We start from the raw sequence: 17,473 nt of genomic DNA, 5'->3' as shown, positions 1-17,473 counted from the left end.
CACAACTGACACTCAATAACAAGTCTGGCTAATCGTACACAACAGACACTAAATAACAAGTCTGGCTAATTGTACACAACTGACACTAAAAAACAAGTCTGGCTAATTGTACACAACTGACACTAAAAAAAAGGTCTGGCTAATTGTACAGAACTGACACTAAATATCAAGTATGGCTAATTGTTTCAAACTGAATTGTACAGACACTCTAACAAAACTGCCAGTTTGGGATAGAATCACTTTTTTTTCAGCATTTAGAATTCTTACTGTTCATTCAACTTGGATGATCTGCAAATCCATTTTTATGGTCAGTCAACTTAGACGCTCTGCAAAAACGCTTAGGCAGGGAAAACCCTCAAATCAGTTGTTTGTAAAAGTGAAGATATAAATGCAGAAAACTCAGCTGTCTGCACCTTTGTATATTACAGCCATATTCACAAAAAAAAGAACATAAGGACAGCCATTTTAAAATTTCTCCTAACCATCATGGCATATAGTTGTTTAAACAAAATTGAACCATTCAACAAGATTTGCACAATATTATATGTGCACCATCTCCAGAACTTGTTAGGGTACTTTGATTCATTGAAACATTTTAAAATGAGGCAATAACATTTAAGGGCATGGCCAATGTTAACTGGCCTCGTGATTTCCAAACTTCTGGGGTCACATAATTGTCTCTATACTAGTGTTTGCTTCCACAGGTGACACAGCCATGCTGGGATATCAAACACATATGTTTTAGCTGATTCAAGGCAAAATGACAATGTCCATGACATCCAAACAGTATAGACTGCAAATGCATGATGGTACCTCAACTGAATTAGCTGAAGAGATAAAATTTTTTTTTTTTTTTTGAAATTCCTCATACACACAATCCGTGGCTAGGATCCACACGCAGAGGAAGTTGGCCAACTGTGAGTATTGGGAGCAGGAGGCAGGCAGGCAAGATTAGACTGTGTTTGTGTGTGTGTGTGTGTGTGTGTGTGTGTGTGTGTGTGTGTGTGTGTGTGTGTGTGTGCGCGCATGTGCACGTATGCATGTATTCGGTGAGCAGAGTGTGAGGGTGCCTACAGCAAGGTCTTGGCAGTACACATGATGCAAAGGAGGGAAGCACCTCACCTCTTCTCTCCACAAAAATGAAGAAACTAGCAGCTCAGATTAGAGACCCACTCCACTTTGCCTGCCACACATGAAACTAGCAGCTCAGATTAGAGACCTACTCCACTTTGCCTGCCACACATGAAACTAGCAGCTCAGATTAGAGACCCACGCCACTTTGCCTGCCACACATGAAACTAACACCTCAGATTAGAGATCCACGCCACTTTGCCTGCCACACATGAACAGTTTTTCTTTACATGTGATATTGCAGAGTGGAATTGATGTGGTCTTTGTCTAAATAGAGCTCACTGGGTATGTGGAGAACAGAGGTGGGTAAAGTAAACAAAAGCTATACTCAAGTTAAACTATTGTTACTTTATATTCAAATGTAGGGTTATGCCCAAAATATAAAATGTTACAATCAGTGGCGGCTGGTGATTTATTTTTTTGGGGGGGCGCAATCATAGACATATATAGACTATAGGCGCAGTTGGGCAGTGCGATTTAAATAGCACTCCACAATGAGAAAACAAAAACACAAGAGAGGTTTTGAGTAGAATATATTAAAAACCAAAAGATTTATTTCATGAAAAACACAGTGCTCAACACTGTCCACTAACAACTCTCAACAAACTGTAAAATTGGGCATGAGAGGTTTAGAGCAGAATGGTTTAAGAAACATTGGGTTGGGTTCCAGAGGTTTAAATATTGGGTAGTAGAGGTTTAGAGTAGACTAGATTCAGAAACATTGTGTACAAGTTTAAAACAGAGTAGATAAAAAAATGAAAAAACACAGGGTGTAGAGGTTTAGAGCAGAATAGAGTGAGAAAGACTGAATGATACCAGTAGTTTAGAGCAGAATAGATTCAGAAATACTGGATTATACTAGAGGTTTAGAGCAGAATAGATTCAGAAACACTGGATGATACTACATGTTTTCGAATGCCAATTTGGTACCCTTCGTCCAACTGCTCTGCAATACTTCGTCTTCCAAAGAGGCTTAGCTTCAGGCTGTTAGTTAGATGGCTGCAGCAAGATTCGTGCTTCTTACATTTATCGTTAAAGTGCTTTAGATCCCTCATCCCCGTTGCAGTCCAGATTGTCTGAACAACCAGCTAACCAGCTCCGGTTAGCATACAGGCTTGAGGAGAAGCTACGGTTGTACGTCCTCCCGCGGTCGATGCTCTGCTGCTGCATTTTTAAATCCGGACGTTCGGGTCCCATGTCTTTCAGTCTCTTCTTATCGACATCTGATCGTCGATTCGAAAGTTTTCAGTCGGCATACTCACAGAATCAAAGTCTCTGCTAGCTATGTTGCTCTCATTTAAGTGGTTGTTGGCAGGGGCTTACGGTCTCCCACACACATGTAATGCGTTAACACAGTACAGTTCCTATTTTAATTGTTTGGTATATAATGTTTTTTTTACTTTTTTTTTTTTTTTTCATCTCAAAATTTTAGGAGGGGCGGCGCCCTTGCGCCCTGTATTGACGCACCGCCACTGGTTACAATGCAATGTCTAATAAACATATGCACATTCAAGTACTTAATCACAAACCACTGAATAAACAAAATAATAAAATAACCAAATCTTGTAGGCCTGAAGGCTAGCCTCGCCAAAAGTGACACAAGCGACAACACCAATGACGAATGAATGAACACTTAAGCCTAATTTATGGTCGGCCTTAACGCAGACATGCAGAGCCCCTTGCGTTGTTGCGAACCTCCTCCAAGCACCTCTCCGTGGCCTGACGTGCACCTCCCAAATTTTTTAACTATCCGTCTACGTCAATCCGTCAATACATCGCTGTTTACCTTGTAGGTTGTAGCATGCTAACATTAGATAGCTGGCTCAGAAACCTAGCAAATCCCCTCAGACGTATTTTTCATTTACAATAACGGGGTTTTTACATTGCACAGTATCTATTTCTTGGTAACTTTAAAAAAAAAAAAAAATCGAAGGCAAAAAAAAGTCAAACAAACAACTTACAAATACGACCATCTACGGAGTTTGGTCCGCCATCTTCTTTTTTCAGTGTCGCGATTTGATTGATCTGGTCATTGGATCGTCGAAGCAACTGCGTAACGCAGTCGTAGAAGCATATTTCGGCCTTTACACTACCAGGTCACGTTATCTAAAGTTATTTACAGTATATACTTATAATTTATAAGTACCTTAATACCTTAGGCCCTACTGAGAAAGCGACTAACGTTAACTTTAACAACATTCTAATGTTACCATTCAATTACATTGAATCAACAGCAGACTATGGGTAACTTTAACGCTTTAACATTAGCACCGTTTCTAAACCGCATTACAGTTTTTTATGTCATTTTATAAAACAAACATGCATCTGTTAATACCGCAGATTGTTCAGTGTTATGTCACATACAAATAAATGCAGTGTAGTTTTGGTGCGAGCGCTAATAGCCATTTAAAAGTTGTAAGAAGAAAGGGATGGGCATTTCAAGCAAATATTCGACGCCCTACCCACACACGCTCACACACAAATACCTAATTCCCACTCAAAATGAAAATAATAATGTATTGAGCATTAAAAATAATGTAAATATTGTAGTAAGAAGGACACTCATAGCACCCCAAATTCAGCCTGGAAATGTCCCACCACTGACTGCACACATGTTTAGTAAACTCACTCATAGGGCTGCAGCAAAGATTTGGAATGTAAATCCAATAAGGAGTAATAATAACCCAATATGGTTGAAATATAGACTGAATATTATAAATTATAATGAAAACTAGCAGTTACAACTGCATTAACACTGTAGTCATGAAACATCCCAATACATCTTTTAATGAATCAAATTAACTTTTCATTCTGTATTGTAGGGGGTGTAGTTGGTTGGCCATATGATTTCCTATGTATATATATTTCTACAATATATAGATGTCGTGGCTGAATGAACAATTACAACACAGATACATCAACAAATAAACTATATTCAGCGTGAATTCAGGTGAAGATAATACAATTACAGCGGGAAAAAGACTAGTCATGTTTTTCTGCAGAAGTATCACAAGTCTTGATATTTAATTTTGGCAAATGAATACTGTATCTGAAAAAACTGCATTGCATAAATAATGGCCTTTTTGAACCCAGCCCTACATATTAAGGATAGCCTCTCTTTTTAAGCCACACTTGCGGCCCTCTTGTGGACATGCATGCATAATGTACCTTTCACAAAGCCAACCACAACAAACCACACATAGAATGGTTGTAAAAAAAAAACCTAAGTATGTATATGTAACAGTATATTTCTACATTACTAGTGTATGTGACAAGTCTTTTTGGAACATGGTCCTCTCACTGCTAAAGTCAGCTACATTTGACAGAATACCATGGCTGATGGACCATAAGGGATGGTGAAAACATCACGGAGTACACCATGGGAAACTTATTGCGATTTCAAACAGCAAGAAAGTGCCTTTTAAAATATAGAGACAAAGACATGCTTATCTTTACAACTTGGCATGACATCAATTTCTCTACTGCCTGAACGGGCACTTATATTCAAAATAGAGTGCAGGATTAGTTCTACTATGCTTGTGTCATAGACCTAAATGTTTAGATAGACGTGTTATGATGGATGATGAAACAACATGAAACATCACACCAAGGATGTCAACAGCCTGACCTCGAGGACAGCACAAAGCTTGATGGACCCTCACTGACAGAACACTGCAGGAATGCGTGTCATCATCTACTATTGTTGGTTCCCAGGTATGTGTTGGGTGGATTAACGTGGGTCTTGGAACAAACCCGTACTTATCAGAGGGTAGATACTTTCAATGAAGAGCTGTTTATGGTAAATGCAATGTATCTGGAGGCCATTCAATATTTCATTCATAGAAGTCAGAGTGAATAGACTTCTGAATGAAAGATGTGAGAGTTTAAAGCAGTAATCCCAAGTTTCAAACTACAAATCGTAGTTAAGTAAGTGCATTATGTTTCTTTTACATGGAGGAGCAAAAGGTGTTTGTCATGGGGATAGCCCACATTCTACACACTTGTCATCAGTTACAACTTCAAAACAGGTGACCATGGAACACATGGTGATTAAAGGAAACAGGTGACCATGGAACACATGGTGATTAAAGGAAACAGGTGGCCTCACACTCACTGTCTCAGCACAAACTATGACACTACATACTGAGAATGGAATGAAAACAGGATCCCAGCATAGAACCAGACATTCCAAAAGTCACCTGAAGTTAACCAATACCAAGTACTGACGAGAAGACACTAAAAAAAGAAAACTCTGACCTAAAGTAGTGATGAATGTTGGATGAAATGCATTCCGTATCTTTTTAAATCCATCTGTTTGCTGTCCTGTGGTTTTTAAGAGCTTAGACCACATTTATTAGCCAACGTTCTAGGAGTATCTGCGTCTGCCAGCAGTTAGAATATAAAGCAAAGCACACCAAGACAATTACTAAATCCATTTAATTTTTCTCCGAGAATGATGCCAGACACTGAAAAAAATAAACTAACTGGCAGTCCAGGCACACTGACACAAGTTTCCGAAAAAAGCAGAAAAGGTCAACATTAGGCTAACTCTGATAGTAGTACAAGTATGCTGTTCTTTCATATACTCAGATCAAGCACATCCTGCCTGGCAGAGAAGGAAAATGGCATGAATGGGGGTACTGATTTGATTGGGACATAGAGAAACATAATCTCTGAACATTACAGTTCACATTGCTGTTTGAGGCAGCCAACAGATGCAGTAATATTGAAAATGACAACAAACAACAAACATGATGATATTAACTCCTTCAAAATAAAGGGTTGTATTTGCCTTTCCATGTTAACCATTCAAATGAATGAGACCCGGTAGACACTTTGTATGACCAAAACCTCTAGGCTGGTATTTTCTTCTGAACATACAACACAGATTTGGATAAACTCCCAGATACAAAATAAATAGATGAAATGTTAATTGATTGAAGTTAGTTGATGGTCACATACACAAGCAGACTTACACATCAAGTGTCATCTTGGCAGTATATCCAAAAACTCCACCCGCAAGGAGTCACACTGCCCTAAAAAATTTCCCCAAAAGATTCTCCTCGTGTCCTAGGTTTCCAAGGTGTCCTCTGAGCTGCCTGATGAAAGTGGAAGGGTCCTGTTAGTGCTCTGAGCACCCTGCTGATGAATCCCCTCCCTCCTTGCTAAAAGAGGCAACTGGGCAGCCCTACAAGAATGTCTCCTAACCCCAGAATAAACCTGCTGACTGAAAGGCTTCATGAGCTCAAATGCAGGGGGGTGGGATAGAGGGAGTCTCCAACTCTTAGGTTACTGGGAGTCTGTCTCTATGTAACAGTAAGTAAATCAGAATCACAGATGGCAAAGGGTACATAACAGACAAAAGCAACAGGTGTGAACAAAAACAAAAATAAAACAGACTTTTAGAATGGTTGACTTGCATCGCTATACTACTACCTTCAAATCTCTGGTGCAGAAAACAAACTATGGTGGATAGGTGGATACCCAATCCAAAGTCATCACCCTGTGAGTCAGAACATAGTAACACATCATATACATAAAAGCCATTCAGTATCTCTAGAGCTCCTCTAGACTTAACTTGCTTTAAGTAAAGTCACCTCAGTTTTCAAACCTTCTACGTTGCAGGAGAGCATGAGGGCTATTTTAAGAATGAAGTAACTTCATCAGTAAGGACTGTGGTTATGCAACACTAAGAGGGAAAAACACATGCATGTGCTTGACACAGGAGGCTTCTAGGGGCAAGCAAGGCAGGGTAAATGCTTCCTCAAAAATCAAACAGAAAAAAGCTGTGTTTGATTTAAATTGAAGAATAATAGTTTTGGTGATTACAGTGATCTCAAGCTGCTGTCCATTTAACACAGCATTATAGAGTTTTGGTCAGAAAATAGTGAGCTAACTACCTAAAAAGTATGCAAAAACATTGCAAACATCACCAATAGCCCGGAGGAACCGGATAAATGTTTTCTAACATGCTAACTGGCGTGTTTTGGCGATACTGTTACTGATGTCGTGCTGTGAAGGCTTTTCTAACATTTTCACTGGGTCCCGGACCACAGAACTACACAGAGCCTAGCCTGAACAGCTAGTGGGAATGCCGGATGTGTTTATCTGTCCTTCACATGACCATATACCATCAAAATTAATTTGAAGATAATACCAAAAGTAATTGCTTATAAAACCATACCTCAAAAAGAGACAAATTATTGCATTGTGTTGCTTTCAATATATAGTACACAGTCCTTGAGTGAGACAGAGTATGCATGTCGGCCGGAAATTTGTAGTTTTTGGTGTCAGCACTTTAACTCTCTCTGGTTCCAAAAAAAAAACCCTCTGGAAAAATGAATGGGTTTTCACTAAATCGACAAAACTATGGTGTGAGCGAAACAACGCCAGTAGAAAATGTTGGTAATTTGCAAATAACTATTGTCTTGTCTAAAGATGTTGCTACAAACATGCGTACGAAACATACGTGTCAAGCAGCATGTGGAGCTTCACCCATGGTTCCAGAACTCCATGGTTACCACACAACTCTTAACTCCCTGCGGTATCTTATGAAACACAACTTTACAGCTCTAGCAACATAAAATATCTGGTGTAGTCTATGCAACAGGTTGCGGCTATCAAATCCTTTGGTAATTGATGTGTTTACTTAAATACGACCTCTTATGCTCATTTTAAATGTTCATAATTTAATTTTGGGGGTCTACTAGAATAGATCTGAATGCTTCACTAATCCAAAACCTCATTACTTCTCTTATACTGAACATCTCTATTCACCCTTTGTCTGAAACGCTTTGTGAGAGCTACTGTCTTTGAGCCCCCTGCTCCCAATCAGCACAGTATGTTCTGACATCGTCATTGGGCAATAAGGACTCTGTTGCGAGATTGCATCATCATGTAACAGAGGAAAAGGTTGTTTGGCAAACACTGCAAAAGTAAAGTCTAAGATGCCTTCAAGCGGACCAATGAATAATTTGCATAGTATACTGACTACACCTTGTCCAAAATATTCCCTCACAGCAGATTTAAAAGACTGCGGTGCCTCTCCAAATTTGCTTCTCACTGTCTAGCTAGTGTTCGCCATTGTTGAGTTGGAGCTGAAATAACTTTGTTTTTAGTTCCCCCAGCTTATATGATTACAGACTCCAGGGAAATTCTGACAGACTCCAGAGATGTTCTGTTGATCTGAATGTACAAGCGCAGACTGGAAATGAAAGGAAAATGACAGGCTTGACAGTTCGACATAATACCATGTACCATTGCCTCCCTAAAGTGCACCATCTTCGTGTATCTCTGTGGTCAGTGTAAACAACCCAAACATGTGCTTTTGTTTATAGTGACATTGAGCGTTTGATCTATCTATCGCTGACAAACATCAGGGATACCTCCCAGGATCCAAAGTTGACAGAGATACTTTGATGCAAATGGCGGATAGCAACAATATCGGCTTATAATATCGGCCTTCTGAATGGTCAGATTGCCTATCAATCAAACTCCCAGCTAAAGGTCAATTGACATGAATGGGTGTTGATGGTACACCTGGAATTCGCCCATTGGGTTTGGAACTTGTGTATGGTTTAATCCGGAACCTACGTAAACAGTCAGCTTCTCCTCCAATCAATCTGTAACTGTAGCCTGATGTCACCTTAACTGTGCACTAGTGGACAAAAGACACAAGTCACACATATCTTTCTCTCTTCTACCGGCATTTAGCGGGAAAACACGTCTCATCTCTCCTCTCCCCCACACACTTGTCTCTTATACACTCAGAAGAGCAGGCCCTCGCTCTCACATTCAATGCAACAAACTATTTGTCTTACGGCAACGACCGCCAAAGATTTCTTGTTAGCCAGGAACGCACCGTTAACCGAGAGTAAGCTAGTTTAGAACGAGCAGCTAACAGAAAGCTTGCTAGCTAACTTTTTTTGCTTTGCTTGCTCCCATTGCAAAGACAACCCGCGAACACAGCAACAACGACATCAGCTACGACAAGCTTCATTTACTGACACTCTTCTCTTTGCCTCATCAACATCGGATCTGCCAGCGCAACCCTTTTCCCTAACGGTAGGTTTCCACACAGCTTATCACCTGGCGAAATTTCGCCAAGGGGACGTGGTCAGAAACATCAGGTTTGGCTGTCAAGTAGCAAGATCAGTTAAAGTGCAGCGTCCCGCCCGGCGCCGGCAGTTAGGAAGCTAAAGAGCTAAATAGCTAGTAGAAAACGGGTCAGTGCTTCAGATTTCATACACAGTGGGTTATTTGCCCCAAATACGTTCATGTGCAAAGTAAACAACAATCAATTGTTTGTTGACAACAACTCATGTTCTACAGAAACACCAAATAATTCATATCAGCATGCTAATGTTATATGTAACTTATTAGAAGCTAGCTATCTCCAATGTGTTCTAATGGATCTTCGGTTAGTGTTAGCAGCAAGCTAACAATAATGGTTGAGAGCTTCAGTTAAGACCTACAATATTCTGTTTGCCCTGACAGCATTCGTGTAGCATATAAAAAACAAACCGAGTCGATGTAGACATGTAAAAAGTAGTGTAGTATAGTATTTCACATAAAATATTTCATATGTTAAAACAGACTCCCGAGACTCCGCCATCTTGTTTTCGATTTTTTTAATTACTCCCGCCCCTGTGAACAACCTATGCTTCCAAATCATACACACGCCGAACTGATTGGCTCTTGGGTAGTTCTCATTTGCATAAAGTTAAAGATTCACCAACTTTGATTCACCTGCCAAGGCGAATTCGCCCCTTATTTCGCACAAGCATCGTCATGCACGCGGAACTACGGTGACCAAACAAAGGAACACACACAAACATTCTTTCTTGTGCGCACCCAACAGCGCATCCTCAAGCACATAAGATCCCTCTCTTTCACACACACACACACTCTCCTTTAATTAATTAGTTAGTTACATTTAGTTAATTACATATTGTGTGAATAAATGCTTTGATTATATACGCAGATCTATTTAATGTTACACAAGAATGAATGCTGCCAAGACCTTCAACTTTTACTTGCTAAGGTAACTTTGGGTGCAGTTATTAATTTAATAATTATTCAGTTTCAAATTGATAGTTTAATATATATTATGAGACTGATATATTACATTGATTTATGAGACAGATTTGTGGCTGATCTTTATTTTGACCACTGTGGTAGGTAACTTAATTGATCTGCTGTAGTGTTGCATGGTTGATGCCTGTCCAATCGGGTGAGATCACCAACATATTATTGGTGCTGTTTTCAGGCTAGTACCAATGTACAAGGACTGTTTTGGTGGCCCTTGTGAAGACAGTATTACTATTTATGCACAATTGCATCCACATTTATTCGGCGCCCGCTCACAAGGTAAGGTACCTACATTATTCTTGTGCCCATGTGAGGATGGTACCCATTGTACCTACAGTGTGTTAGATTTGTGAGCTTTCAAGGAATCAGATACAAAATAAGCATTTTGGTTCCAACCCATATGATTCTTGAGATATGAGCCCAAATGTAAATGTACTTATTACAGCACCCCCTAGAGTCATGGAGGAATTACAATTTAGTGAGATCACTCCTAGTTAAGGAACGAATATACCAAGTTTGGTACCTGTACGGCTTCACTTTTTTGCTGCCCATACACTTTTACAAAAGAATATAAGAGCAGTAATCCTTACAAAAACAATAGGGTAGGCTTTGCAGCAAATGATTGAACTGAATTCATTGTATTCACCATCACATGATCTGAATTTCGAGCTTTTGCAATCTTGTGTGGAAGTATATGTGAGTGGCAGGCTTGTGATATGCGTGAATGACTGTTGGAAAGGGTGTGTATGTGTATTTGATCATTCCAAAAATGTGTATTGTAATCAGTATGTGTAAAGGATAATAAAAAAAAACTATACAATGTGTACACAAAATAACAGTGTTTGCCAATTTATGCCAGTGAAGCAACAAAGCGAAGTTCTGTATTCCATTTATTTCTGTTGGATGCAGGCGATTGTGACGAAGACGAGCAAATTGGGCAAAACAAGTTAGACGAGAAAAGTAATCCTATACAAATGAGGAACTAATTTCGCTAGCAGCGGCCAATCAGATTGTTTGTTGCTGTCTCTGATGGTTTGAATGAAAATGGCAGAACTATGGCGTTGTTCGGTCATTTAATTTGTTAAATAGAAAAGCTTGGGGGCCTTTTAAAGGGTGGTTGTTGTTCTTGGTATGTTAGATATTTAATTGTGTACTTACTTTAACAGAATAACAGGTCTGATATAAAGACAAGTGACTGGATAGCCCACTAACTAGCTCGCTAGTTCAGTCTGTTACACTTTTTTCACACACCACAACACGCCAACTCAAAGCAACGATTTTATATCAGTATTGTAAGACCATGTTATTGCATGTCCTCTAAGACCTAAAACACCCACTCGGACATCACACAGAACCCTTGTAAATGCTGTTATACAAAATGTCATACTGATTGACATAAAATTAAGAGATAACCCAGTTTAGCATCACAGGTTTGTTATTTTGTGTTTGTTCTTTTTTAGCAGTAACCAGGGGAGGGTGTAGAAACCCTCTAATTGGTGTCCTGTTGAAGACTAGGGAATAGGATTTCTTTCATGTTTATGTAACTACAGAATAATATGTTATTATTGCCCATATTAACTCCTGTACTTAACATTATTGTGCTTTATTTTGTCCTCAGACTTCTGTGCTATAGTTTTTTCAAAAAGCCTCCCCGTCATCTACAAGCAAATCAAAATCCTGCTTATGCATATGCTGTACCTGAGTATGATGATGCTTTTCTGTTTAGGGATACTGATGTCTGAAAAATGTGTCCTGGAATGAAAACCCAGATAATCAAAGAGAATGTTTCCAGCACTGGTAGAAGATGTAGTGGTTACATGTTTCCGTGTTCAGTTAAATAGTTCCCAGTGTTGCAAAAATGTTGGTAAATACAGAATGAGGGAAAAATTCTTCTTTTGATGATTACAATTAGGGCTAAACAAGTTAACGCGTTATTATCGCGTTAACTCGTCAATTATTTAACGGCAACAATAATTTTATCGCACATTAACGCAGGTTTTATTATTTATTTTATTATTGTAAAAGTCTGTTGCTCACAGGCTTTTATTTAGTAAAATTCTGCTGCTGACTGCTGCGGAACCGGAAAAGAAAAGAATGGGCGGATAAATAAACATGGAGAAGGGCATAGACATACTGTATATACATAGACGCCCCATTGACTGCTTCAGAACGTTGCTGCGACGTGCCAACTCGCAGCCATCTTGGGGAGGTGAAGACTGGACTGTAAACAAACGCAAGTGAACGGTGGAGCTGCAGTGTTTCTGGATAAAAAGCACTATGGCGTTTACATTTCTCAACCGATTTTATTGAGTCGCTTGTATATTCAAGGGTTTAGGATCTACGTGGAGTACCAAACAAAGTTTAGTCTCCATGTTACTTCGATAATCTCGATAGTTAGGCTAAAATCGCCATAGACATATATACATACATGTGATAATCGCTGCTAGACGCTCACTTTTCTGGTGCTCCCACAGCTCATTCACTTTGAAATACTGAAAAGAAAATATCGAAATAAACCAGTCTAAAATATCACCTAAATGCAAAACAGACAGTTGATACCAGCAAATCATTCAACGAAACAGACAGTGGAGCGAGGCTTCGGCAGACTACGTACAGCACAGTAACTGCCAGCAGTGAACTTTTTGGTGCTTCACCACACTCACATTAATGCCATGGCAGTGGCAATAAGCTTTAGTCTTGTGTTTGTTTTGATAACATTGTTTAAATTGAGATTTACACAAAGTATTTATTGTATTTAACTGCTACCATATAAAAATGCTGATAAGTGTTTGCACAACAAATGTTATGCCACTTTCATTCATATGGCAGAACATTTAAAATAAAAGTGCGCTATACATTACTTTTGAATTCATTATTGGATTTTGCGTATACAAATGCGATTAATCGTGATTAATCAGGGAAATCATGCGATTAATCGCGATTAAAACTTTTAATCGTTGCCCAGCCCTACTTACAATACATATAAGATTATCCATGTATGCTAATTTCACCCATGCTGTGTGCGTGACTGTTGACATGAAATATATTCCTCTTTGTATGCAGAAAAGTAGTATGTACTGTAGCTGATCTTTTAACATTACATATATATGTTTTAATGTGTGGTCATATCTTGTCAAGTTTCCTTGAACAATAGCTCGCCAGGTGTCCGGCCAGGTGCGTTGCCTTAAACTGAGGTTCACCCCTTATCAGAACACCTGCACCTGCACGTCCTTGAATGTGTTCACTCCTAATATTAATATATTTCTGTCAAAACCCAGCTTCGTAGGTGTCCTTGAGCAAGACTATAAAATAGGAATGCACAGAGTATGAGTTTATGTATTTGCTAGTACAGAGTACTGATACTTCTAAGTGAGTATTTCTATGATAAAAAAAACAATTACAATCGTAGTGCAATTCATTGGAAGACTAAATTAATTGGTTTTATTTTCCTAGGATGCACTATGGTTGTTACGAAACAAGAAATAAATAATAATATGAATATAAAATAAAATGTACAATGGGATGCTGTTTCCAAACAAAAGTAAACTAAATATATCCACAGGTTTTCTATTGTTTTGTCCTATATTTAATCCCTCTACCGAAATGGCCTGTATTGAACAATGAAAAGTTATTTTATATTATAATTACTTACACTTTAATAAGATGCTGGGTTGAGTTATTTTGGATTATGTACAGCAGTTATCAACATGCACTGGAAAACAGGAGGATGTTGGAGTGAAATAATCATTTATATCTATTTTTTACTTTTTTTTATCCAGCACATACATGGCCTTGTGAAATGATTAAATGATGATTGATACTACTGCAGCTTGCTAGCTAATTTTAACGATCGCTAACAAAGGCTAATATTAGGTAATGTTGTCAGTAGGCTAAACTTTAGGTTGCTAAGCAACACTTTTACCTTAAAATAATAGCTTCAAAATAATTTTAATGGAATACTGAAGTGAAATGGGGAGAGTGGTGTCTGTCATTGCCATTCTGCATCCAGAATAGCTGGAATTGCACTACGAAACTGGATTGTGCAGAAGACCTCTCGTGAGAAACTGCATTATTTGGTTTTGAAACCACATCACATACCAACAACTATGGGCAGTATGTTATTTTATTATTCTTTTTGTTATGTCTGCAGCCCTGCGGTTAATACTCGGGTGCAGTCTACATGGGAATGCATTTTTCTCGCCTGGCAGTCAGTAACGCACACAGTAACTCTGCCAGGTAGAATAGGTCTCTTTCCCTCTTTCACATACAAACCCAATTAATGTATCAGGTAAAAACAACAAGGGATAGAACACATTTTCATTGACAGTCAGTCTTCCATAACGATAAAGAAACAGGCCTTTGTACCACCTAACTGTAGCCTATTTAACGGGATGCTACGGAGCTCGAACCTCTGCGAGAGGCGCGTGTAAAACATGCAGTCTCTCACCAGTTAACCTAGCTATGAACTATACTTGCTATCTTTAGCTTAGGGAACCATCTTAACAGCTGGTAGTTAATAGCATGTTTAATATGAAGCTGCACAGGGACCCAGAGGGTTTCTACCTTCTACCTACTTTTCCTACTATCCAAGTTCTCATGTTTAGGAAAACCATCTTCACAGTTGACAGCTGCTAGCTTGTGTTAATATGAACTTGTGTTAAAAGCTGCACCGAAACCCTGAATCTCTCCACCTTTTCCTGTTATACTTTTGAAGGGACTGTAGATAACGATCAATCTTGTCATGCAAATGGAACTCTAGCATTTAAACCATTTAAGGTTAGCTAGCATAGCAACTAGGCAACCAAGTAACACCGTTTGTGGCATACCCATAGGCGGAGATCCTGAGAACATTTTTTGTTTTGAAAAATATAGTAATATGAAATAAAAATACGACGACACAAGCGGTGCTAATTATAGACGTAAAACAATGTGTTTTTTAAGTGTTTAAAAATCATGTTCCCCCTATTCCTCAAAGTGGATTGGTTCACATGCTGTTTCTAACGGGCAGGGCTACCAGCAGCTCCGTGTTTCAGTTCATCAGCCCAGTAGCCTACACGGTCAGATTGTCAGACTGTTTCCTCCTCTGTCCCCTGTCGCTGCCGCTATGATACACGAATGTAAAGAGATTTACCTCATTCTCGAACGCAGTAAGAACATGTAAAGAAGAAGTTTTTTTCTAAACTTCATTTACGAAGTTCCAATCGATATGCACAAGTATACATAAGTTTATTAATGGATTGGCATGACAACGTTAACGTTTGCCGATAACACACGCTTGCCGGTAATTAACACCGTTAAGATAGCTAGCTAGACAGTCTAGGACACTGTCCTGTCAGGGGCAGGTTCATGCTAGTTAATAAACGTAGGTCTACATCTCAGTGCCTCTCCAGATTTGTTAAATTATCTGAAGGTAAATTAATGTCATCTCTTCCTGCGGTCCATTAACTATGCTGGTATTGCAATATGGGGTGGCAGTGGTACAGGGGGTAGAGAAGTCGTATTGTAATCAAAAGGTTGCTAGTTCGATTCCCAGTTGAAGTGTCCGTGAGCTGTTTTATAACTTATTTTGAGCATCAAGTTCTCTTGAACTTTGGACATTATTTGTCTGTAAATAAATATTTCGTGTGAGTATATTTAATGCTGTTTAGATAATTCTAAAATTACTTCGAATTTCTGTTTGTAAATGTGATAAGAGAATTCGGTATTTAGCAGCTTATGCTAGCTCTCGTGAAAGCAATTTTTTCACGTCCCCCCCCCCCCGGAATTACTCACTGAAATTTGACCATGTATTGTCCCCCCCTACAATGAAATGGGATCTCCGCCCCTGGGCATACCCTGAGGCAAAGTTTCATTTCTCAAAATCAGCTGACCAATAAAAGGCAGACTTGGGTTCAGTGTGATCACAACCACTTGTGGACCGTATTTTCCCATCTATTAACCGCACCGTAAATAAACTGCATTACAGTATTTTATGCAATTTTACAAAACAAACCTGTGTATTGACCACACCCGTGTATTAACCGCAGTTTATTGAACATAACATCATGCCATGTCAGTTGTGATATAAGCACTACAAGCCATTTAAAAGTTCTATGAAGTACGCATTTCAGGCAAAAAAAAAAAACACTACACCTACACCCACTCATCACACGCACACACACACACACACACAAATAGCCCATTCCTACTTACAGTGAAAACCATTCCTTGAGCATTTACTGAATGTTGTGGTGTGGGAATGGATCCTAAACAAGTCTAATTAATTGACCCCCTGGCGACCTAGTACCAGGTCGATAATCTTATAATCTCAATAAACTGCAGTTAATACACACCGGTTCTTTGGCTTTTGACGTTGTCCTTGCCAGTTCTGTATCATTCAGCTTGTCAACACATGCTAGTGTACCGTTGTCCATGAGGGGTGCTCAAAGCATGATTTGTATTTACGACAGTGGCGTAAAAGTGAATTACACTCTGCAACGGCAGGCAGTGCCCAATACCAATTCTTACATAACGTGGCTTTACACTCGTATTTGTGCATCATCCTGATGTAAAGCCTATTTTGTCATATAGTGCCTTGCATAAGTATTCACCCCCTTGGATGTTTTACCCTTTTATAAATCAATCATGGTCAATATAAATTGGCTTTTTTGACACGTTTTACAAAAAAGCCCTCTTTAATGTCAAAGTGAAAACAGATTTCTACACAGTAATGTCCATTAAATAAAAATATGTAATGTAAAATAAGTGATTGCATAAGTATTCACCCCCTTAAGTGACTGACCTAATTCAACAGAGGTCCAGCCAATTGGTGCTAGTAGTCTCACAATTAGTGAAATGGGGATCAGTGTGCAGTTAATGTGATCGTAGTATAATAATACCTGTGTCTGGAAGGTCCATTCACTGGTTAATCAGTATTCCTGGCTACCGTTACACCATGAAGACAAAATAACACTCCAAGCAACTCAGAGAAAAGGTTACTGAAAAGTATAAGTCAGGCAATGTCCAAGGCACTAAACATCCCCTGGAGTTCTGTTAAATCCATCATCAAGAAATGGAAGGAATATGGCACATGTGTAAATCTGCTTAGAGCAGGCCGTCCTCACAAACTGAGTGACCATGCAAGAAGGAGACTAGTGAGAGAGGCCACCAAGACACCTATGACTACTCTGAAGGAGTTACAAGCTTCAGCAGCTAAGATGGGAGAGACTGTTGCCCGGGTTCTTCACCAATCAAAGCTTTATGGAAGAGATCC

The 17,473-nt window shown here is 39.1% G+C and overlaps 1 protein-coding gene across 4 annotated transcripts in view; it reads right to left on the bottom strand.

The window, feature by feature from the left end:
• Positions 1-17,473, bottom strand: part of enah (ENAH actin regulator) — a 73,831-nt gene that overhangs the window by 48,439 nt on the left and 7,919 nt on the right. The window contains exon 1 of one of the 4 annotated variants that reach the window (XM_012819121.3): positions 6,108-6,353. The exons of the other annotated variants lie outside the window; for them this stretch is intronic. Within the exon in view, the coding sequence (XP_012674575.1) occupies positions 6,108-6,121 (14 nt within the window). The 5' untranslated portion in view covers positions 6,122-6,353. Of the gene's footprint in view, positions 1-6,107; positions 6,354-17,473 lie in introns of those variants that run through there. 4 annotated transcript variants of the gene reach the window in all.

This window comes from Clupea harengus, chromosome 15 (assembly GCF_900700415.2).
Source record: "Clupea harengus chromosome 15, Ch_v2.0.2, whole genome shotgun sequence".
In the NCBI taxonomy this organism is placed as follows: domain Eukaryota; kingdom Metazoa; phylum Chordata; class Actinopteri; order Clupeiformes; family Clupeidae; genus Clupea; species Clupea harengus.
Note: the sequence above shows the minus strand (reverse complement) of the source record. Positions and strands in the feature narration are given on the sequence as shown.